General features: G+C 36.0%; 1 protein-coding gene and 1 pseudogene across 1 annotated transcript in view; one reads left to right on the top strand and one right to left on the bottom strand.

Moving 5' to 3' along the window:
* YTHDC2 (YTH N6-methyladenosine RNA binding protein C2) overlaps positions 1-22097 on the bottom strand; it is a 74079-nt gene extending 51982 nt beyond the window's left edge. The window contains exons 1-8 of the mRNA XM_074204565.1: positions 21778-22097; positions 19519-19609; positions 13673-13869; positions 10808-11007; positions 8104-8270; positions 7173-7275; positions 4803-4959; positions 204-311 (exon numbers count right to left, since the gene is read on the bottom strand). Coding sequence (XP_074060666.1) covers positions 204-311; positions 4803-4959; positions 7173-7275; positions 8104-8270; positions 10808-11007; positions 13673-13869; positions 19519-19609; positions 21778-21970 — 1216 coding nt within the window. The 5' untranslated portion in view covers positions 21971-22097. The remainder of the gene's footprint in view (positions 1-203; positions 312-4802; positions 4960-7172; positions 7276-8103; positions 8271-10807; positions 11008-13672; positions 13870-19518; positions 19610-21777) is intronic.
* Positions 2703-3102, top strand: LOC141503378 (large ribosomal subunit protein eL36-like; annotated as a pseudogene).
* Positions 22098-24532: the final 2435 nt, after the last annotated feature.

Consider the following 24532-nt stretch of genomic DNA (forward strand, 5'->3'; position numbering starts at 1 on the left):
TCATTTCTCATGTCACCCAGAAAGTAAGCAGTCATAGAAGAGGGCATGTTTTTGGCTTAGGCTACTGGGCAACATCAGTATTTATATAACAAACAAAAGCAAAAGAAAAAAATCTTTCAATTTTACTTCTCTCTGATATGTGTGTAGTTAAAAAAAATAACAGCAGACATCTGCTTACATTCTTTATAAGGAAAAAAACTCACCTCGCTGTTTTTCCTTTTTGTATTTTAACATTTCTTTGTTTGTGTATCCTGTACTTCTTAAAATATCTTCCAGAAACATCTCTTTTACTTCAAATGGTCTTCCCTGTACTGAATAATCAAAAAACTTTTTTCATTAAGCAAATTAAAAGTATTTTGCCTTTTCCCAAATAATCCAAACTTTAATACATCTTTTTTTAAAAAACTAATTTTAATAGAAAAATGAATGGTTTAAAATTATCTTTATTCTTTATAAAATTCCTTTATTTTTTTAAAAAACAAATATTCCTTACTTCAATGCTTCAACATAGCAGGTAAATAATCCTAAATTGTTGAAGGCTATGTTAGTAGAACAAAAACTCTGAAAGATCCTGTAAAGACCTTATGGTCCTGGTAACTGTCTTCTTTCTGAAGACCAGCCTAGACAGATTCCTTAACAGTATAACGGCCACTAAGCAATGGATTCTTTGGCCACAGTAACTCACTGAAATGAAGAAAAACGTAAAATATTCTTTATCTTATAAGACTACCTTTCATTTCTGCAGCAATGAAGGCCAAGTAGCTGAAAAGAAGTAAAGAATGCTAACAATCACACAATTTTATAGACATTAAACTAATTACAGATCTCTAAATGCTCTTCAGACCTTTGTTCACTGATAATAGGGGCAAATATTTGCATAGAAACTATCAAAAACATATTAAAAATCTTCCAAATCAGCAATAAAGAGGTATACAAATTAAAATGTCTCTTGGACTCCAAAATACAAAAGGAAAATGAACAATGGCTGAAAGGTTATGGAAGGTCAGGCACCCAAATGCATTCTTTGTGCAGTTGTGAATTGGTATACCAATTATGGAAAAAAATTTGAAATAGGGCTATATTTATTTCATAGAATAAAAAAAATCTTTGGAGGAATAAAGTTTGAGGTCATTCAAAGTTCAAGGGAAAGACAATGACTTGTACGAATGACTGTAGCATTTTATCAACAAAGTATATTAGAAAAAATGTACAACAGTAGTATCAAACTTATAAACAGGTCATTTACTGTATGGATTTTTACTTTTAAACGTTTTTAATGACATCTTAATCTGGTTCAGGTCATTCTTCTGAGGTGCTATAATGTGATGTTAAAAGATGGCAAACAAATGTGTGACTAAAAAGTAGGCTTTATGGGTAACCTTTACGTTCCACTGTATTCACATAATGTCAACAGACAAAACAACACAAAAAAGTAGCCCTCTTGTGGATGATTTAAAGATAACCATGGATATAAACTGTACACTTTTTTATGCTACACAACAAAAATATGGTCTAAGTATCAGGTCAATGAAATGACAGATTCTCCAAATGATTATATTTTCATATTTATTGTACTTCACAGATAATCCTTTAATATTATTATTTATTCAGTCTGATAGTAAATAAATTGCAAACATGATTGTTCAACATCTTTTTTTTAAAGTTTTTGTAAGGCAAAGGGGTTAAGTGATTTGCCTAAGATCACACAACTAGGTAATTATTAAGTGTCTGAGGCCACATTTGAACTTAGGTACTCCTGACTCCAGGGCCAGTGTTCTATCCACTGTGCTACCTAGCTGCCCGTTTATTACCTTTTGCAGACAACAGAAAACTAAGAGGAAATGGCTAAAAATCCAGAAGAAAATTGAAATCAATCAAAATTTAAAATAAGCAAAATAAATAGGAATATAATTTAATTTTTTTAAGAATAACCAACTCAGGGTGGAGCCAAGATGGTGGCATGAAGGCAGCATTTCCTGGGGAACCCCCCCCACCTCCAAAAAAAAAAGGATGGCTCTAGCCAAAATTTAGAGGGGCAGAACCCACAGAAAGACTGAGTGATACGCTTTCCCAGTCCAAGATAACTTAGAAGTTCTGGGGGAAAGGTGTTTCACCAGGACGGGGGGGGGGTTGGAAAAGAAAGCCCCTGCTGCAGCCCAGCCCAGAGATCACCAGCAAGGGTTAGGGGTGAGAGAACTCTGCTACACCAGAATGAATGTGGAATGAGGAACACTGGTGGCAGAATCTGCAGTGAGAATCTGGAGAAAGCAGCCTGCACCTCCAGAGAAGGTAATGGAGGTATGCAGAGATTTCTCTGCTCTCCCTGGGGTAGGACTCTGCTGTTTGCCTACAGGCAGATATTGCAGTTTGGGCTTCCATATTAAATAACCAAGCTGGATCCCTCCTTATAGCCCCAGGGCAGGGGGGAATCTACATATCAAAGCACAGGCAAGAGAGCATTAAGACCTTGGAGGAATAAAGGTCCCTGTGGGGCGTCCCCCCCAAAAAACAACCCCCAAAGCCTTGGAAGTGCTGTAAATTAGTCTTGGGCTGAGGAAATGAGCAAACAACAGAAAAAGAAGAATCTGACCATAGAGAATTACTTTAGTCCTATGGAAGATCAAAACACATACTCAGATGATGACAAAATTGAAGCTTCCATAACCAAAACCTCCAAGAGAAATAGAAAATGGGCTCAAACTATGGATGAGCTCAAAAAAGTCTCTGAAAAGCAATTAAAGTACCCCATGGCCATGGGCCTCAACAAGGGCCACAAAGTTATCAAAAACGTGGCGAAGCCGTGACACTGCTGCCACCGTGGGCATTTGACCAAACACACCAAATTTGTGAGAGACGTGATCCGGGAGCTGTGTGGGTTTGCCATGGAATTGTTAAAGGTCTCCAAGGATAAGCGAGCCCTTAAGTTCATCAAAAAAAAAAAGGGTGGGAACTCACATCTGTGCCAAGAGGAAGAGAGAGGAGCTCAGCAATGTCCTAGCTGCCATGAGGAAGGCTGCTGCCAAGAAGGATTAAACCTGGTCCCTGCCTACCTTCCCCATTTACCCAATAAACATTTGACAAATAAAAAAAAAAAAAAAAGAAAGAAAAGCAATTAAGGGAGAGGGAGGAAAAATTGGGAGAAATGAGAGCCATGCGGAAAAATCACAAAAAACAAATCAATAGCTTGGTGAAAGATACAAAAAAAAAATCTGAAGAAAACAATGTTAAAAACCAGTTTAGGCCTAATGTAAAAAAAAGTAAAACAAAAGGAAAATGAGAAGAAGAATGCCTTAAAAAGCAGAATTGGCCAGCTGGAAAAAGAGATAAAAAAGCTCTCTGAGAAAATAACTCCTGGGGCAGCTAGGTGGTGTAGTGGATAAAGCACTGGTCTTGGAGTCAGGAGTACCTGGGTTCAAATTCAGTCTCAGACACTTAATAATTACCTAGCTGTGTGGCCTTGGGCAAGCCACTTAACCCCACTTGCCTTGCAAAAACCTAAAAAAACAAACAAACAAAAAAAACCCCTCCTTCAAATGCAGAATGAAACTAAAGGAAACTGATGACTCTGCAAGAAATCAGGAAGAAATAAAACTCTTAATATCCTTAGGACTACTGGGCCTCTCCATATGACTTTTAGTGGAAATATCCTATATGTAGGGGGGGGGGGGGGAGATGAGCTTTTTTTAAAGGTTTTTGCAAGGCAAATGGGGTTAAGTGGCTTGTCCAAGGCCACACAACTAGGTAATTATTAAATGTCTGAGGCCGGATTTGAACTCAGGAACTGATGCCAGGGCTGGTGATCTATCCACTGTACCACCTAGCCACCCCAAGAACTTACTTTAATATTTGTATTCCCCAAATTTAAGAGTACTCTGCCATTCCATTAATCTTTTCTTCCCACCTTAAATCTAGCCTTGATTTTATCTGAATCATTCAAATATTCTCTTAACTTGTGTTCTTGGCTCCAGTCTCTCCTATCTCACACTGCACACTACAGAAAGATCAATCTTAAGTACAGATCTGCTAATTTAAGTAGTTCCCCAAAGGTTTTGTACTAGAAGTTGAACTCTGTATCTGACAATTTTCTATCATCTTGGCTCAACTCATCTGCCCAGATTTCTTTTTTATTATTTACCTTCACACTCTTATTGCCCAGAGAAACTACTGTTTTTCAAATCAGCCCTATACTTTGATATCTTATTTTAAGTTACTCTTTACTACTAAAATGTCCTTACAATCTTTCCCCTTCTGAATACATTCTTCAAGATCCAACTCTTACATTTTTCCCTAATCTGAACCCATTTCCCTCACAGAATAATCAAGGCCAGATATGAACTTCCACAGCACTTTTTATGACACAGCATTTTGTTTTTTCTAAAAGTTCTTATTCATCTTTGTATCTCCAATACAACTTTCTACAATGGTACAAATATGTTAAGTGTTTGCTGAATTAGTGAATGAAAGCAAAAAATGCAGTTTCTGAAATGTATGTCAGGGTAAAAGGACTTAAGGAAAGTAATGGGCAACATTTGGGTAATAGTTCAGAGTTCAGGATACATTAATTGACTCTATTCTGAAGGTATAGTCAATTCCTCTGTCTTATTACCACTACATTGGAACCTAATCCTAGTTCATTACTATAATGTATATGATACAGATTGGTTAAAGGAGATTTGAATTAATAAAAAATAAATAAATTTTACTTCCAAAGTTTCAATAAAGAGTATTTAATAATGATATCCATAATACTTTTTCCCAAGATTTTTAATTTAAAAGTTTGACCGCATTTCACATTTACTTACTGTATATCACTGGGCAACTTCCAAAATATCTTATAAAGAGATTCACATCCAATGCAGCACTAGAAAGAATCAGTTTCAAAGTTGGATGCTTCTGCAACAAGTCTCTTAATTTTGTCAATAAAAAATCACTAAATCGATCTCTTTCATGCACTTCATCCTAAATCAAGAAAAAAAGAAAAACAGATAATTGTTAAGACACTACAGACAATTATGGGCTCTTTTGTCGTATTAATTAAAAAAGTAGGCTAAAAACCTTAGCAATTCCAAATCTGAATGAATGAAAAATTAAATTGAGTATTTGAAAAGAAACAGTTTTAAGTGAATTTTCCATTGGTACTATTTAACTAACAAATCATTGCAAATTCTTTTTCTTGAAAAACAAAAAACACAAATTTCAGTCAACCCATAGTCAAATTAATATAAAATCTGATTTAATGGAATGAAAATCAACAAAGTTTTACTTTATACTTCAACTCTATTACTTAAAAGACTGCCATTAAATTAAACTCACTCAAGTAGTTCAAAAACACCTTTAAATCTGAACTCCAAAAAAATTCTATTTGGAAAATGCAAGTCATGGAAAATGAAGTCAAAGGACTAAGTTTGATTTCCAGGTTTACTATTATATAATGCTGGGCAAGTTGCTTATCCTCTCTGCACCTCAGTAAATCGAGAGGATTGTAATGACACAATCTCTGAGGATCCATTCAGGTATAAATTTATGATCCATTGACCATTAATAATGAAATAGCTATTTTCTACTAATTTATCTTAAATGTATGTGATTCTGGGACCCAGAAATAATTTTTTTCTGTGATAAAGTCACAGAAAACCAAGTTCTTAATTCTCAGGGAAACCAATGGCAGGGAACAATTTTTGAATATTTACTATATGCCAAGCAATAGGTTAAAGTACTTTATTATTACCTCCTTTGATCCTCACAATCCTTATTATCCCCATTTTACAGATGAGGAAACTGAGGAAAACAGAAGTTAAGTGATTTGCCCAGGATCGCAGTTAGTATCTGATGCTGGGTTCAAACTCAGGTCTTCATGATTTAAGCCTAGCACTCTATCCACTACGCTACCACTTACCAGTTAGTTTTGAATATTTGAATATGGTAATAATGAGGTAAAAAGCTCAATAAGTAAGTTAAGATTCATTGTCTTCCAGGGACAAAGATAATATTTCAAAGGTGTCCATAAGTGTATAATGGAAAAAGATTTAGATAAAATTTCCAACTATCTAAATGCCAAATCTGATTATCTATTCTCATTTCTCATCTTTCTTGATTTATCTCTGCATCATCTGAAATTGCTCACCTTCTTTTGTATATTCTTGTCTTCTCCTGACAGTATTCTCTCCTAGTTCTCAACTCACCTATCCAATCACTCCTCAAAACTCTTTTGCTAGCTCTTTATTTATAACAACTCTCTAAATAAGGTTACAGGTAGATTCTTAAAAACAAATTACAAGGGCAGCTGGGTGGGGCTGGGATATCTTGGTGGTACAGTGGACAGAGTGCCAGCTCTTTAGTCAGGAGGGCCAGAGTTAAAATCTGGCCTCAGACACTAGCTGTGTAAAAAAGAAAAAAAGAAATTCACAACTAAGCAAAGTGCACAAGCCTCTCTGTTGGGCATTCCTTAGTAACATTTTCTTATATTAAAAAGAACAAGCAAACTATATCAATATTATAATTTTTGATAAGGTCTGTTAAAAAAAAAGTCTTACAATTGTACTAATTATAACAAAAGCAATTGGCATTTATTCAGTGCTTCAAGGTTTGGAAAGCATTTTAAAGATATCTCATTGTTCTTCACAAAAACCCCACAAGATAAATACTCTTTTTTATAGTCATTTTACAAATGACTAAATTGAGATTCAGGATGTTCAGTAACTTTCCCAGAATCACCCAAAAAGTGTCTATGACAGGATTTGAATTCATATCTTCTGGTCTCCTACAATTTTAATCTTCTTTTAAATATGAAACAAGAAATAGACACATTTTTTAAATACTAGAAATCATCACATGTAATAGTGCAATAAATAAATATTTCTCTCTTTGGAGGGGTCAGGTCGAGGTCTATAATTTAATCAGTATGTGGACATTCTGGTGTGAAAATAATCTCCAATGCCAACAACTCCTTCCATAATTTGAAACTTAACAGGGTTGCCTGAGGCAGTGAGAGATTTAAAGAATGATCTCTTGTCACATAGCTAATATATATGGTATTCAAGATTTGAACGAGTACCTTCCTGATTTTAATGCTGCCCCTTTTTATTTTAGTAGTCTGCTCTACACTGGCAAGTAAAAGTCACAATCATAATTACTGAATTTCAGTAATATAAAGGAAAGAGCAAAATTCTTACCACAATAACATGTGTCACAGTTGATAGTGTGCTATCTCCTGCCATTAATGTGCGAAGTAACACTCCATTGGTGCAAAATGTCAGAAGAGTCTTTGGAGAAACTCTAAGAAAGTAAAGTGTCTCGCAAAGTTACAAATCCATTATAATTGATATTTCAAATATATATCCACTAATACTAATACTACTGTTTTGAGCTCGAGGTTTTATATGAAAAATTACCATAGACTTATGGAAAATTTCACAGATTATTTGTCAACTCTACAAGTATAATATTTCCAAAGTCTCCTTTGGTTAAAGAGTGGCATTTTCCTTTAAGTAATCAAGCAGCCTTCAAAGTTTTTCCATGGGGAAAAATGTCCTCTTCAATGAAGCCTTTTTTTTTTAGGTTTTTTTGCAAGGCAAATGGGGTTAAGTGACTTGCCCAAGGCCACACAGCTAGGAAATTATTAAGTGTCTGAGGCCGGATTTGAACTCAGGTATTCCTGACTCCAGGGCCAATGCTCTATTCACTGCACCACCTAGTGGCCCCTTGAAGCTGTTTTCTTGAGCCACCATGAACACCTCATCTGCAAAGTATATGGAATAGCTAAGAAGTCAGCTATTCTTCAAATTAAGGTACTAAGCAAAGGGGTAAGATGAAAAAGCTTATGTCTGAAACTAAAATCCTAGGAAAGATTTCCTCCCAATTGCCACTGTAATTTGGAAAAAAGATAAAGTTTCTATTTCCTATTCTATAAATCATTGCCGAATCTTCAATGGCAATTATAATTTTAAAATCTCAAAATGGGTTTGATTATCATCTTTGAATCCAAATTTACTTTGAGTAAATTAATGGTATGAACTATCTCCCTCATTTTGACTAAATCTGGAAAATGCAGTTTTCCCAAACAAAAGGCTAACAAAAAGTATGTTTTAGGAAAATTTACATTACCTGCTTTCTAATCGTATCTGATAGCCAATTGTCTGGCCAATCTTTTCTCTTCTTTCTGCTGCAACTCTTTCAGCCACAGCAATAGCTGCTAAGCGTCTTGGTTGAGTACAAAATATACGGCAGGGAATTCCATTTTTGAAGCAGTCATCTAAAAGGAATTGAGGAATCTGAAAGAAAGTTGTCATTATAATTCTTCAAACTCAGTCTACAAGGCAGGAAGAACCAATTATTCATGTTCTCATTATGAAAATTTACTGTAATTGTTTAAATCCCAGCACACAATTACCTAGAAATAATTTTGCAAAAAAACTCCAATGACTTACAATAGTGTACTACAACTGCTTTCTTCCCCACATTCCCAGGGTTTCATCATATCTTAATTATACCAACAAGATAAATTTGAGTTTCTAATTAAGATTATAAGCACCTTAGCATAATAAGTAAATTAACATGGAAAAAATTAAAAAAGTTTAAAAAACAAGAATATAAATGAGGAAATCTCATGATGTCATAATAAAGGAAAAAGATTAAATAAGGAAAATTTAGATTTATCATGTATCCATCATGATGTTTCAAATCTACAAATTCCATTAATGATGAATATATTATAATAGAAATGAAAAAGATTTCAAATGTATTACCTATTCCAAACAATATTTGATACTGAATCAAAATATCCCAGTACTTTCCACCACATCACTCAAGTGAAACTACTCTATCCATAGCTATCAAAGTTATACTACCAAATCTGATCTTTTCTCAATCTTCATCCTCCTTGACCTTTTGTTACATTTGATATGGTTAATCACTCTCCTTTTAGATAATCTGCTTTCTCTAAATTTTAATGACATTACTCTCCTCTGGTTCTCCTACCTAATCACTGCTCAATCTCTTTTGCTGCCTCCTTATCCATATTTGACTCTCTGATGATGCTTTGTCCTTGGTTCTTGAAGACCATAGCATCAGGGAGGTGTTATGACAAACAAATGAATTGGATTTTTGTGAGGGGATGAAAGTCTCACTTTCTCATCAAAAGTCATATGGGTCCAGTGGTCAGATATGGATCAGGATAACTGGAGATGGCCCTGAATGCCAGGCAATAAAGGTTAAGGTCACATAGTTATAAGTGTCAAGTGTCTGAGGTTGGATTTGAACTCCCATCCTCCTGACTCCAAGGCCAATGCTCTATCCATTGTACCATCTAGCTGTTCCCTGAACCCTCACACTCTAGGTACATCCCACAACTTTGTCCTGGGTCCTCTTCTCTCTTTTCACTCTCTTGATGATCTCATTAGCCCCTACTGATTTAATTATCTTCTCCATGAAAATTATCTTCATATCTATAAATACAACCATAGCCAATTTTTCCCCAAACTGTATTCTCACATCACCAATCAGCAACTGTACATTTTGAACAGAATATTCAACGTTTAAAAGTAATTATTTTTATCATTATCTCATTACAATCATTATATACATATCATTATCTTCCCACAGATCCCCCTCCTCTTTCAAAACTCTATTTCTGTCTAGAAATTACCCTCAGCTTCTTATTCTCCTTCATCCCATATATTCAATCATTCACCAATTCTTGCCATTTCTAGCTCCACAACATCTCACATCCATTCTTTTCACCCTCTTCACAAAGGCCAATGGCTTTATTTAGACTTTCATCATTTCTCTCCTGGGACTACCTTAATGGCTAATTATGATCTACTTGTCTCAAAACCCACCCTGTTCTAAATTCATCCTTTACTAGCTACCAATATGATTTTCCTTTTAAACATATGTCAGACTTTGCCACTTCTACCACTCAATTAACTCCAGCGTCTATCTACTGTTTTTTGGATCTTTTATAGTCCTTCACAACTTGGACCTTACCTAACTTCATTAAACATCATCCCCCCTTCTCAGACTCAGTTCTATCCAAACTGGCCTTTTTCCTGGTCTTCAGATACGGCATTCCAGCTCTTATCTCTGCCTTCACTTAAGTCATCTCCAAGTCTGGAATACTGTCTGTTCTCACATTCACTTCATATAATCCCTTACTTTTTTCAAGATTCACTTCAAACATTACTTCCTATTTGAAGTCTTTTCCCGATCTCCCCAGTGCTAATCCCCTTCCTAGACTATCTTGTATTTATTTTGTACATAATTATAGACATGTCTCCTAGTGAATTCAAACTCCTTGACATTGGGAATTTATCATTTTTGCTATTTTATCCCTATTTTCTGATACACTGGTAGTTCTAAATGAATGTCTCGTGATTCAGTTGTATGGTAATTGTAAGGGTCCGGTATATTATCTATATGATTTCATTTCCTCTGTGGCACTCTTGTCCTGTTCTTAAAGTGCTTTCCTACATCAAAATTCACTGAGGTTTTTTCCTGATAGTTCCCTCAACTATTTACCCAGGATGTGGTTTTCTCACAGCAAAATGCAAGCTTCTTGAGGAGAAAATGCCTGCTTCTCTCATTGTTATTTCTAAAAATGAACATAATATCTTGCATATAGTAAACACTTAATAAATAGTTGCCAAATTTAATTTTCTATTGCAACTAAAATTTTTTTATGGTTTCTAAAACGTATTAGTCAGAGGCAAATTTTGTCTAAAACATATTTAAATCCTTGTCATGGATAAAATTAGGCTTCAAATCACAAAATACAATAAAATATTTTTCTGCAACTGAATTAAAAACAAACCTGTGTGGTCTTTCCTGATCCAGTTTCTCCAACAATCAAAACTACCTTATTATCTTTAATTATTTTGACAATTTCTTCTTGCTTCTCAAACACTGGTAAAGACTGTCTAAAAGAATCAAATTCTGATTCTCCCCTTTTTACTGGAATTTGAGGTATTCCATTGTTCAGTCGTCCACTTGTCTTGCTCATTTCTCGGTTTTCTTTAAAAAAATGGAAAACATAACAAGGAATTAACAATCAAGAGTGAATAAGTAAATATTCAAATATTATACAAATAAATTTCATTTTCTCCTCCACTATTATAGACAGAAGAGTATAAAAAAAGAAAAAAGCACAAAAGATGAAACAAGTAACAACAACAAAGACAATGAAAATGTCTGTAAATTTCTGTTGTTCACCCTCAACCTTAGTAGCTTTATTATCTTTGTTTTCAGGAACCTTTATTATATTTGATTCACATTTTTAAGAGCTAAGATTCCTAGGTGGCACAGTAGATAGAGTACTGGCCCTAGATGAAGGAGAACCTGAGTTCAAAGATGACCTCAGACAATTAATAATTACCTAGCTGTGTGACCTTGGGCAAGTCACTTAACCCCATTTGCCTTGCCAAAAAAAAGAGCTAAAATTTAGTTTCTTCTTGTAATAAATTAAAACATCATGATAGGGGCGGCTAGGTGGCACAGTGAATAGAGCACCAGCCTTGGAGTCAGGAGTACCTGGGTTCAAATCTGACCTCAGACACTTAATAATTACCTAGCTGTGTGGCCTTGGGCAAGCCACTTAACCCCATTGCCTTGAAAATTCTAAAAACAAAACAAAAAAAAACATCATGATAGTGGAATTTTTCATATGAATGAAAAGAACTTACAATTTTCCTACTTCAAAATGAATAACCAATAAAATAACTTAAAAAAACTCAAATGAAGAAATCAGAATCAGATCATGATACATGATTGCAACAATGTTAAAAAAACAAAGACTTTGTCTTTAATCAAAGACAAAAGCCAATATTATTGACAAATGATTCATGTATCAAGCAAACATTATTTCCTGTCAACAAGTTAAATTGCAAAAGTCAACAAAATTGTTATGTCATATCAAAAGTAACAGACACTAACAAATGAAATCATTCTCTTAGGCACTTTCAGTTAACCTTTTTCTAGATTATACTTTGTAAATATTAGAGAATATAACTTGTCAAAACAAAATAAATTAAGAAAAATCACTTATTATTAAAGTAATCATAAAGCTACCTCAGTTAGAAAATAAAGTGCTCATCACTAATCTTGGGTTCAGCTTCAGAAACTAATAAGGTTTCTATCAATGAAAATGATACTACTTTCATGAATACTAAATCCCACAATTAGAATGAGTTGCAGAAGAGCATAGATTATTTTTTATATCCACAGTGATTTACACTTAACATGAACTTAATAAATTCTATTTTCATTCACTCATAAGTATTTACTGAATTAACAAATTTTCATTTCATTTACTGAATTAACAAGATTGGGCTTATGTTCATAGTGCTAACCTAAGACTGGGCATTAATCTCCTTCAATCTCTTGTTAGAATAGTATCATTAAAGTTAAATTCTCTATTAGGTAATTCAGAAAATTTATTGCTTATGTTTGTCTAAAAATCTATATAAATTTTCCCTCAGACACTAAGAATTCAACTGAAATGCAAGTTATTACGTGGCTCTACATTCAATAACTTCCCTCTTTGTGGTGCTCCCTGTGTAGTTAGGGATCAGAAGTGACAGAACTACAGTCCCAAGATGGTTTCCTGTTGGCTTTTGTATGGCTACATTAAAAACTACAGATATCTCAAAATCCAGAGAATATTACTGAGAAGTAGCAAAGAAAACTTACTTTAACATATTTACTTCAATATGCAATGATTTGTGAATTCACACATGTGGATACTAATACTGATCAAAGCCCTAGAAGAGATGGTCTTTTGATAGCTAATATGGTTGAAAAAAATGTGTCACCCTGAAGCAAGTGAGGGGATGAGCCACTTCCAGGCTCTGTAAGGATCTGCCAAAACTTGTGATCCACTGGCAAAACTTTCAAGACCCTATGTATAATTCTGTAACCCAATGAGGTAATAAAATAGGACTTAAATGGAGTTATTTATATGAAATATAAATTTCAGTATCAGAACCCAAATTAAAGAGAAAATAAAATTTTAACTTGGAAAAAAAAATTAATGATACTCCGAAAAGTTAACAAATTTACCAAATTGTCTTTTTAACTGAATGCTCTAAAACATAGGTGCCAAATTTGAATCCAACAAATCTAAATCAGTATGTCTTGTACATAATTGCAGGTCTACTTTTTTAAAACAATTTTCAACTTTTTGAGAGTTGAAACCTTTATTTATAGTGTAAGTCATCACACATAAAATCTAATAGCATATATTTGTTACCAGAAAAAAGTGATAATGCTAAAATAGTAAAGGGAACTAATTAGTCCTAATATTCTTATTATTATTATTCTGCCTATCATTTCTAAAGTAGAAAATTTTAAAGTTTTTACCTTTTGAAACACAGTAAAAAAAGAGTCAATGAATCCATCAAATACTTTATCTCTGATTTCCCTGCTAGTTAGCTTGTAATGGTTTTCAAATTTAAACTAAGGTCACTAGTTAACTTTCTACCATTCCAAACAAATAATAATCAAATTCTGTACTCTAGATTAAAACATTTAAACAATTTCACATTTAAATCCCTATACTGAATAAATTAACTAGTCAAATTTGGAAAACTTGCTTCATCTTAGTTTCAATTACATTAATCTGGAGGAGGGAACAATCTTCACATAGCAAAACATATAAGGAAATTCATGAGAGGATACATACCAGCTTCAACTGCAAATACATTTCCCCGTTCTGTTTTAGGCAGAAGTTCTGTACGCTCTTTATTTGTAACTGGAAATCTTTGAATTAGACTCCTAACAGCATGTTTTGTATTGTGAGTCAAACTACAGGTCATCATTGCATGTGCTGTTTCTGATCCATCCTTCTTTTTCACAGTTAGGTATCTATTTGCTCCTTTTCTAAAAAATAATTAAAAACTATAAAGTCATTTTTATACATAAAAATTATTCTTACTCAGAAAACATTCTAATGGTTTTGTTTATTTTTTGACTGGACCTGTTAGGTCTGGGAGCACAAACAAGGAACTTCTATCAGTTAACGTGGATGATGAACTTCTCCGCAACTTGTAGTCTGAAAAAAAACTATCCACTGCAGTAAGAAGTTAAATGAGTTGCCCAAGGTCACAAAGCCAAGTATGTGCCACAAATTGAATTTCAAATGTATTTATCCACTGAATGCCTTCCAACATTCAGTAAAAAGGAGTCATGTTAAGCTATATCACAAAAATATTAACCAAAAAAAGTACTGAAACTCAATTTACAACCACTAAAAAAAGGTTTACTTATCTATATGAATACATCGCCTTTAGCAAGGCTTATGAATGCTAGGGGCATGTAGGGGGTGCAGAGGATAGAGCACTGGCCTTAAAAGTCAGGAGGATTCCAGGAGGACAAGGATGGAAGTCTGAATCTGGCCTCAGACATTTGACACTTGCTAGCTGTGAGACCTTGGGCAAGTCACTTAACCCTGACTACCTCGCATTCAGGGCCATCTCTAGTCATCCTGCTTCCTATTTGGCCATTGTATCCAGATGACTCAAGAGGAGAAAATGAAACTTGTGACTTTATACAACATCTCCTTGCTCAAATCCAGTTTATGTGCTAGTCATGACATCACCTCCCTTAATGTCGTGGTCTTCTTTGAGAATGAAGGACAAACACCATCAGCTTATGAAGGCTGAACACCACAGCATGTCAGGGAGAGGGATTAGGGTACATAGTAGAAATAATTTGAACAAGATCTAGAAATAATAAAAGTTTTAGATCCCCTATACAGTCCATGATTCCTCTGATTATCTCTTTAGTACACCCTATGATATTGTCATTCTCATGGAATCCTGTTAATAAAATCTAATGTAATGGATTTATTTAACTAATCACATGGAGGCACAATGGATTAAAGTGCTGCACTTTAAATCTAGAAGACAAATTTTCCTTAGTTCATCAGGATTCAGATATATACCAGCTTATTTAATAGCTGTGTGTCCCTGGCAAATCACTTAACCATTATTTACTTCAATTTGCTCATTTATAAAATGAGCTGGAGAAGGAAATGGCAAACCACTTGAATATCCTGGCCAAGAAAATCCCAAATGGGATCAAAAAGACTCGGAAACGACTGAAAAATGAACAGCAATTCCTACTGTTGTAACTGTAATGACCAATCTCATCCCCAGTGAATGCACCTTGCTTTGATCTTTGGCTAGAGGTATAAAATGATGCCCATGTAATCATTTGAAAGGTAGTTTTATTTTTAAAAATGATTTGTAGGGGTGGCTAGGTGGTGCAGTGGATAAAGCACCAGCCCTGGAGTCAGGAGTACCTGGGTTCAAATCCAGTCTCAGACACTTAATAATTAACCTAGATATGTGGTCTTGGGCAAGCCACTTAACCCCATTTGCCCTGCAAAATACCTAAAAACAAAAAATAAAGAAAAACAAAGAAAGGAAGGAAGTTATAAAAAAATGACTTGTAAAAATCAGCTAACAAAAAATATTCTATTATAATGATTAAAAAATATATATCCCAGTCTTAGTCCTATTATTATCACAGGTTTATCTCTGGTTTAACAAAAAATTTAAGCAGCTATTTAAGTTCTATTTCTCCCATATGTAAGGAGGTGTTATAGTTTTAAAGTTCTTTGATGTGTTATTTGTCTCAAATAAGGTTCATATAGTGAGGGACATTTTCTATCACTCATCTCTTCCAGTCCTCTTCTAGTGTTTCTTCACAGCACAAAAATAACAATGGGTTCTTAAAGAAGGCCACAAGTCTAAATAAATCATTCATTATTTTAAAACACATTTTATTGATATTGTTTGTTATTTAAATAGCCTAAATTTCCCTTTCCATCTCTCTCTGTCACTGTAATATCCTGAGAGTGATATGAATCCACAAGAATGAACATCAATAGCTGCAATTATAGATCTGAGAATACAGAGGCACTGGTAGAGTAAATGAGTCAATATTACGAAAAAAACAATAGAAGGCTGGATTCAGCTATAATTTCTAGTATCTTTTACAATAAATTCATTATATTTCTATTGTCTTTTCATTTCCTCATGTAGATTAAGAAACTGAGGTCTTGACTTTCTACCTTTAATAACTGCTATGTGGGGAAATCCCTATGCTAAAAAGACTGGGAACTTTTATTTCTTATGTCCTTATGAATTACTTATCAAGTAAAAACTGGGCATTTACACTATTTTATTTTGTATAGCTGCTTGTATTTGGGATATCCATTACACATCTCACTAGGCTACATTTTGGGGGTGGGGGGTGGGAATACTAGGTAACTCCTATTTTACCTTGATTGGAAATACAGCAGCTACTCACAGATGCAATCTCACAGCTGATATATACAGAAGCTTTGTTTCCAATCTGGGCCAATTCACCCTTCCATGAGTAGCCTGGTATCCCCCCCCACATCTATCCCTCCAATCTTGGAGGCTCACCACAAAGATGCCAGACTTAGTGAGAACAACTAATCAACTTAAGCCCTTAAGCTCAGAACTCCCAAATTCAAGTGAACCACCAGCTTCAGTCAACCTATCAGTAGGGACTCCAGGTGTGCACCATGATTTTTTTTTTTGCATGAAATGTCAAATGTCTTCTATTTTGTTGTACAAGTTTCTTTTACATGCACAAATATAGTTAACTTATTTCTGATTGTATTCTTCACTTCCAAAAGTGAGAAATTTGTCTTCTTCAGGGTGAAGATAAACATAGTATTATCCAAAGATTAATTCAAACTATCTCACTGGAACCATAAAATAAATTCATGCCAAAGATCACTGTTAGGTCCTAAGAAGTGTGCCAAAATGGCTAAAAGGCAAAGCGATAAGGTTTATTTCACAGACATTATTATTCAAAAATTGAGAAGACTAACAAAATGGGTTAGGGGACCAAAAATCTTTGAACAGTCAAGTGAAATTTAAAAATTTAGGCAGAAGAAAATTTTAGTACTCCATAAAGTGACTCAAATACAACCAAAGGAAGAAATTGGCTGGAACATTTAATCACACCACAAAAACTGCTCTTGGTATGAAAAGAAATGGTAAAGGGTGGGCAGAAAAAAAAGGATGGTTTGATCAAGCTGCAACATCAGAAAAGGAAAATGAGTGAAGCTTTAAGAAATGATGCCTTTTAACTTCCTCTCACATTTAGAAATGATGCCTTTTAACTTCCTCTCACATTAAATGTTACCTTATTCCTTTCCTTGCTCTGCATACTCCTTTACCAATTTTCCTAATCACCTCCCACCAAATGCCATTGCAACCTAAGAACCATGGGAACAAAGACTGTCTTTTCCATTTGTATTCCATGTACTTGTATAAAAAAAATGCTTAATAAATGCATTTTCATTAATGTATTCATTACCACTAGTGTAATTCTTCTCTTAGCCTTTTCCCCCTCTAGCCCCTGTTGATACCTCTTCTACCCTATCCTAATCTTTTACCCCCAAATAGATGCCTCTTTTTTTTACCTGAAACCGAATAAAAAGTTCCAAGTTATAAGCAGTTAAAATTTCAAAGGTATTTTAGTAAATCAATCATTTGAAATCTGGAACTTGTTCTATCCTTTTGTTGTTCAACAATCGTTTAGTCATGTCTGACTGTGACACTGTGGATAATGGGATGTCAGGACCTTCTTTACTTCATTACATCGAAGTTTTTCCAAGTTCATGTATATTTCTTCAGTGACTATCCATCTCATACTCTGTGGTTCTCTTCTTTTGCTTTCAATCTTTCCTCACATCAGGGATTTTCCAATGACTCCAGACTTCAACTTTTTGATCTTCCAAAGAATAATATGAATTCATTTACTTAAGTATTTGATTCATTTATCTCCTTGTTGTCCAAGTCTTCTCCAGAACAATTTCAAAGCGTTGATTCTGCAGAGCTCAGCTTTCCTTATAGTCCATCTTTCACAGCCATACAGTGATGACAGAAAAATAATAGCTTTGACTATATTGAATTTTTTTGGCAAAATAATGTTTCTGCTTTCTAGTATGCTTTTCAGATTTGCCATAATTTTTCTTCCGAGGAGCAAGTGTGTTTTAATTTCATGGCTGCATTCACCGTCTGCAGTGATCTTTGAGCCCAAGAATATAAAATCTGATACTGGCTTCATTTCTTCTCCTTCTATTTGCCAGGAAGTAATAGGACCAGTGTAAAAACAGCTAAAATATTGTATATTTAAAATTAGAAAATAACCACAATAGCAGGAAACAATACTGTTATAAATGTACGGTTCTATTTTATTCTTTGTGGGCTGAACAACAGAGTATGCAATATGTTCTATGGGAAAATGTGTTCCAAATTTCAAATAAAACTCTTGGGATCCAAAAAGCACATCATTCTGTTTCTGAAGCACTAGCAGCAAGAGGAGATTCTGCCACCTCCCAGCAAAGTGATCACTAAAAGCAATAGTCCTTACCACAATAAGGATAATAAGATGGGAATTACCCAGGCTCAAAGGCAACTATAAATATATAGAGAGAGGAAAAGGATGGTCTGCATAGTTCTTTTTGATAATGTTAACTTTTTTTGGCATTTTACTTTTATTCCCCTTAATTCTCCTTATCTTATCTGTCAACTTGCTTTCTGTTTTGTAGACCATTTATTTTGCTGTTTTAATAAAGTGTTCTTTGTAATCTTCTATATTTTATATACATTTAAAAACATTATCCTGAGGAATTCATGAATTTCATTGGATTGCCAGTGTTACATACTGCTTTTTTTATTGAGGATACCTCTCAAATAGACACTCTTATCCCCCGCCACCCCAATCTAGTTTATGTAATTATTTATTCTGAGATAAGATTTCCCTGTTTTGCCCATGTTAGAAGTATAATAGTTAATTATGGACCCAATTCCAAAACTGATGGGCAAAGAACCTTCATCCTATTTCTTTTTTCCAACCTGGACCCATTTGGCTCCTCCTTATATAGTCTATATTGGCCAGATTAATGCAAATACCCAATAAAAAGGCTTTAGTCCTATTGTAATTCAGAATTCCTAAAATCAAGCAATCTACCAGCCTCAGCCTCCTCAGCAGCAGGGACTGCAGGTGTATGGCATTATGTTCAGCCTTACAATTATTGCTAAAATCTAAAACCTGGTCAGGAAGAGGAAAAAAAAATAAGAGGATATGAACTATAATTATTCTAAATCACATTTTAAAAAAGTCCATAAATAAAAAAAATATGGTATAAGTGGAATAAATGACGGATTCTAGCTCTGCTGTTTATTAGAATGATGTTGGATAAATGATTTCATTTCTCAGGCTTTAGTTCTCCCAACTGAGAAATACGGAGATTAAACTAGCTCATTTCTAAAATCACTTCCTGTTTTAACATTTCTGTTCTGATATCAAGATCATCTTTCTCTTTCCACAGTAAGACAGAATTAATTTCTTGTGTAGAAGAGATAAGAAATAGGAAGAAAATATGGGATGGGTATTCAGAAAAGTAGTAGACACAGTAATTCTCTCTTCCACCTTATAAAAAGCAGCCAGAAATTTCTTTTTAATTAAAAAAAAACTTACCCTTTGCTTTTAGAGACCAAACCAAGAGACTGACTTAATCGATGAATAAAAGCTCTTTCAGTACTGGTTAAAGAAGAAGGAAATTCCATTTCTAGAGGGAAAAAAAATTTAAATAGTCATATAGGAAGCAGAAAAAAAATACGTTTCTTTTATTGAGTCTTAGATAAAACAATATATTTGAAATCTCATTTATTTTTACTATGTTTACATGGTGAATTAATTCACTTCAACAAGTATTCACTGTTAAGTCAGGCTTTTTATCATCACTTAAAAATGTTATGCCTGGCAATGAGAAAAAATTATATACATATACCACCAATATCATCCAAAAGAATTTAAGCTTCATTTAGGCTACTTGTCACTCTCTAAACATGCACATTGGCTTCTATTCCTTTAAACACAATGTTTACACACCCAGAATGCCCTTCTCAATCTCCAACTCTTCAATTCTTATATATCTTTCAAGGCCTAAATCAATGGCATTTCTTTTAAGAAAATTTGCCTCAGTTGGAAGTAATCACTCCCGCTTCTGACCCAATGTAACTTTATACCTTCACTCTCTCTCTGTGGCACTGCAGTTATTTGTATTCCATTTTCTACTTCTCATTTTAATTACAGTTGACTGTAAGTTCTATGAAGTTTAGGATAATTTTTCTTCCTCAAATTATAGTAACATGGACTCGCATTTTAAAAAATAGAAAAATGTGGATCCAAACATGACGATTCAAAACATTTACTGTATGTCTACTATATGCAAGTCACTGGGCAAAGTCATGTTGGAGAAAAAAATAACAAATTGTTGTATGTATATCCAAGATAGTTTTGCCTAGGATTATTATTGCATGGTTTGCCTTTAAGTGCTTACTATGTTTCAGCAAAAAAATAAATAATCCCTACCCACAAGGAGTAGACATGCTAAAGAAGGAAGACAACACATAAAAGAGGAAATGAAAGGAAGTGGGAAGAAGAAAGTGTGTGGGGTAGAAGCATGGGTGTAGAATTAGGAGAATCAAGGATGTGTGGTCTGTGTCTTTTCCCAAGATAAAGGCTCTGTGAAGAACTTACTAATAAGGTGAGCAGAGTGAGAGGGTTAAGTTATGGTAAACTGATACAAAGGTCCAAGTCCTACTTCTGTCATATACTGGTTGTGTGACCTTGGGCAAGTCATCTCAGTACACTAGGCTACTTTCTAAAACTAGAAGTTACAAATAAATCTGCAAGAGCTCCCTACACTGAAGCAATCACAGATCTGTTCCAAAGAAAACGCCTATATAACTCACTATTATTGTTTTGGTTTGGAATCTTCTAGAAGAGGGGGGGGTCTTAACCTTTTTTGTGTGGGGGGGGTCTCAAGGAATTCTGGTGAAGTTTATGAACCCTTTCAAAGAAAATCGTTTTGAAATGCATAAAAATCAAATACATAAAAAATCTATTAAGGAAAACAATTAAAATATAGTTAGCAAAAAAAAAAATTAGAATCATGGTTGTGGGTTAGGAACTCCTCTTCCAAGAGGGTAAGGATCAGTCTAATTCTTTGTGCAGCACCATAGGATTACTAAAACTAGTATATATGTGCATGTGTGTGTATATATATATATAACATATAGATGTACATATATACGTATATATATCTTTATGGTATATTATGCAATATATTATATTATGCTATATTATACTTTATATTATGTTGTTATATTACTGCATTATATTACAATATGTAGACATATTACAATGCATAAACTTATATATTATAAAAGATAACATATTGTATTATTTAAGTATATATTTATATGATGTACAAGCATATATTACAGCATGTGTTTTAGACTCTGAAACATGCTCTCTTTTGCGCCTCCCGCCCTCCTTTCAGCTGCTACAGCCCGTGTGTGGCGGGTGCGGAGCTCAGGGCTTGCCCCGGGCTCGCCAGCTCAGGAGGAGGGTTCCGGCTGCCAGCCTCCGGCAGACCACGACGGGAGGTGCCCACCGCGCACTGCACCCGCAGGCGAAGGGTCTCGGCCGTCTACACCGCCGCCGCTGTGCCGGAGGCGAAGGGCGACTTCTGCGAGGCTGGAGGCTCCGGGGAGGCGCGGAGGCGCGGGCACGGGCGCGGGCCCGCACCGCCGAAGCCTTCTCTCCGCTGCCTCGCGTCTCCGGGGGCGGCATCCGCGCCCCGGGTTTCCCAGGCGGGCGGCCGCGGCGGCGGCGGCGGAGGCGGCGACGACGCCGCCCGAGCCCGGGGGCGGCGGGGCCCGCACTCACCCCGCTGATCTCCGTAACGAAAGCGCTCCAGGGCGATGTTGACGGCGATCTTCACCTCCTCGTCGATGCGGATGTCCTTCAGCCCCTTGGCTCGGCCGCCGCCGCCGCCGGAGCCGCACTGCGCGGGGACGCCGCCGCCGCCGCCGCCGCCCGGGGCCGGGGGCCGCGGGGAGACGCTGCTCGGCCTGGACATGGTCCCCGGCCGTCGACGGCCCTGAGGAGCGGCCGCCTGACGCGGGGGGCCGGGCCTCGGAGGCCGCCGGAACGGGGAGGGCCGCGCGGGCCGGAGCCCGACGCCGGGAACGAGAGGCGGCCCACCAGCCGCAGCGCCCGCGGGGCCGTCCAGCCGCCGCTCTCCGCGCCGCCGGCGTCGCGACGCACGCCGACGTCGGCACGTCGCCGCGGGGGCGGGGCCGAGGGAGCGCTCCGGGAAAGATGGCGGCCGGCCCCGCGCGGAGCCGCCGTGGCCCCCCGCCTCGCCTCCTGCCGCCCTCGTCTCTTCCCCGGGCAGCTGGGGGCCCCCGGGTGGACTCAGCTCCTGAGACTCTGGGGAGCGTCACAGCAGATTCCCTCGGGGCTGCTCCCCGCTTCTGACCGAGTCATCGCGCCAGCCCACGCGTTATAGTGCTTCTCTAATGTCTTCAGAATCAGACTGCCTTTGGCTTTTTAAAGAATTTAACTTCTTAATAAAATGGGCATTATTGGGGCAGCTAGCTGGCTAGTGCACCAGCCCTGGAGTCAGGATGACCTGAGTTCAAATCCGGCCTCAGACACTTAATAATGGCCTAGCGGTGCGGCCTAGGGCAAGCCACTTAACCCCATTGCCTTGCAAAAAAAAAAAACAACTAAAAAAATTTATAAGAATACAAATCATTCCCCCAATGATAAATGGTCAATAGGAACAGGCAGTGTCAGACTAAGGAATCAGTCATCTATAGTTATATGAAAAAGTACTTTAAACCATAATTAGAAAAATTCAAATTAAAACAACTCATACCTATCAGATGGGATATAACAAACAAAGAAAATGATAAATGTTGGAGGGAATATGGCAAAACTGAGACACATGCATTGTTGGTGGAGTTGTGAACTGACCTAGCCATTCTAGAGAGCAATTTGGAACCATGCCTAAAGAGGTATAAAACTGTGCTTACCCTTTGATCCAGCAATAGCACTGCTAGGTCTACATCCAAAAGACGTAAAATACAGAAAAGGACCTCTCTGTACAAAACATTTAAAACATCTCTTTTTGTGATGGTCAAGAATTGAAAATCAAAGGAATGTCCATCATTAGGGAATGGTTCAACAAGCTGTGGCATATGATTGTGATGGATTATTATAGTACTATAAGAAATGACAAGCAGGATGATTTCCAAAAAACCTAGAAGAGAAGGATAGAATTTGAAACTCAAAACTTTTTAAAAAATTAAATTATTTTAGCATGTAATTGGGGGAAAATATGATATCTATATCTATCTATCTATATATATATACATATATATATATATTATATATATATATATAAAACAACTATATGGCCCTAACTTACCACTTCAGTCTTGTTATAAATTATTCATTTTTTTGCCTTTCACAGTCTAGACAAACTGAGCTCACACAGATGACATCTCTGATCTCTAAGCCTTTGCGCTGACTGTACCTCATATCTGCAGATAGAGATAAATATCAAATGATTAAAAAGAAACTGCTAAGTACTAAGGGATCAGTGTCAGATGTCACAAGATCTGACAACTTCTACTGAAAATTGAGAAGAGATCTTGGAGTACAATTATTAGAAAAGGCAAAAGATAATAGACTTATAATAAAGATAACACACCCTGCAAAGCTGAAGATAATCTTAGGGAGGAATGGATTTTTAATGGAATGAAGGACTTTTAAGGATTTGTGAAAATACAAAAGCTGAGTAGGAATTTGGTTGCTTGGTTGAGTGGATGGTTGTTGTCCTTTATTCTCAAAAAGGATTAAAATTACATCATTATATTAGAACCAAGTTATGGTGTTTCCAGTTCTGGCTGATCAGACTAAACAAGGTTTTTGGAATATTCTACCATAATTTGAGCACAAATATTTCATGTGAACATTTGGAGTGGATTCTCTAAATTTGCACATCTCATTTTTCTTTTGAGCTACCGCAATTCTGCTTTGCACATAGAGCATAGTGCCTTCTTTGATGAGGGAACACCATGCTGAGGAGTTCTGTGTCACACAATCAATTCCAAAGTACTTCAGAGAGATCTTGTATTGCTTCTTCTGATGACCATGTAAGTACTTGTCTAGTGTGAGTTCTTTGTAAAATAGTCTTTTAGGCAAGTATATGTTTAACATTCAAAAAATGTGACCAACCCATAAATTGTGCTCTCTGCAATAGAGTTTGAATGCTTGGCAGTTTAAATTGAGAAAGGACTTCAGTATCAGGTACCTTATCTTGGCAGATGATCTTCAAAATCTTCCTAAAATCATTGAAATGGAATTCATCCCATTTCCTGGGATGATGCTAGCATTCTGCCCAGGTTACATATGCATAGAACAATGAACTCAGCCTTGTAGACCTTTAGTTTGATAATCAGTCTAATACCTCTTCTCTTCCAGACTTTCCTTCAGAGCTTCCCAAACACTGAGCTAGATCTGGCAGTATATGCATCAACTTCTATATCATCCCTGGAAAGTATACTCCCAAGTAAACTTATTTGCACATTAAAAATTTCTTCATTTGCTATCATGATGGTTTCACATATTA

Source organism: Macrotis lagotis, chromosome X (genome assembly GCF_037893015.1).
Source record: "Macrotis lagotis isolate mMagLag1 chromosome X, bilby.v1.9.chrom.fasta, whole genome shotgun sequence".
Lineage (NCBI taxonomy): Eukaryota > Metazoa > Chordata > Mammalia > Peramelemorphia > Peramelidae > Macrotis > Macrotis lagotis.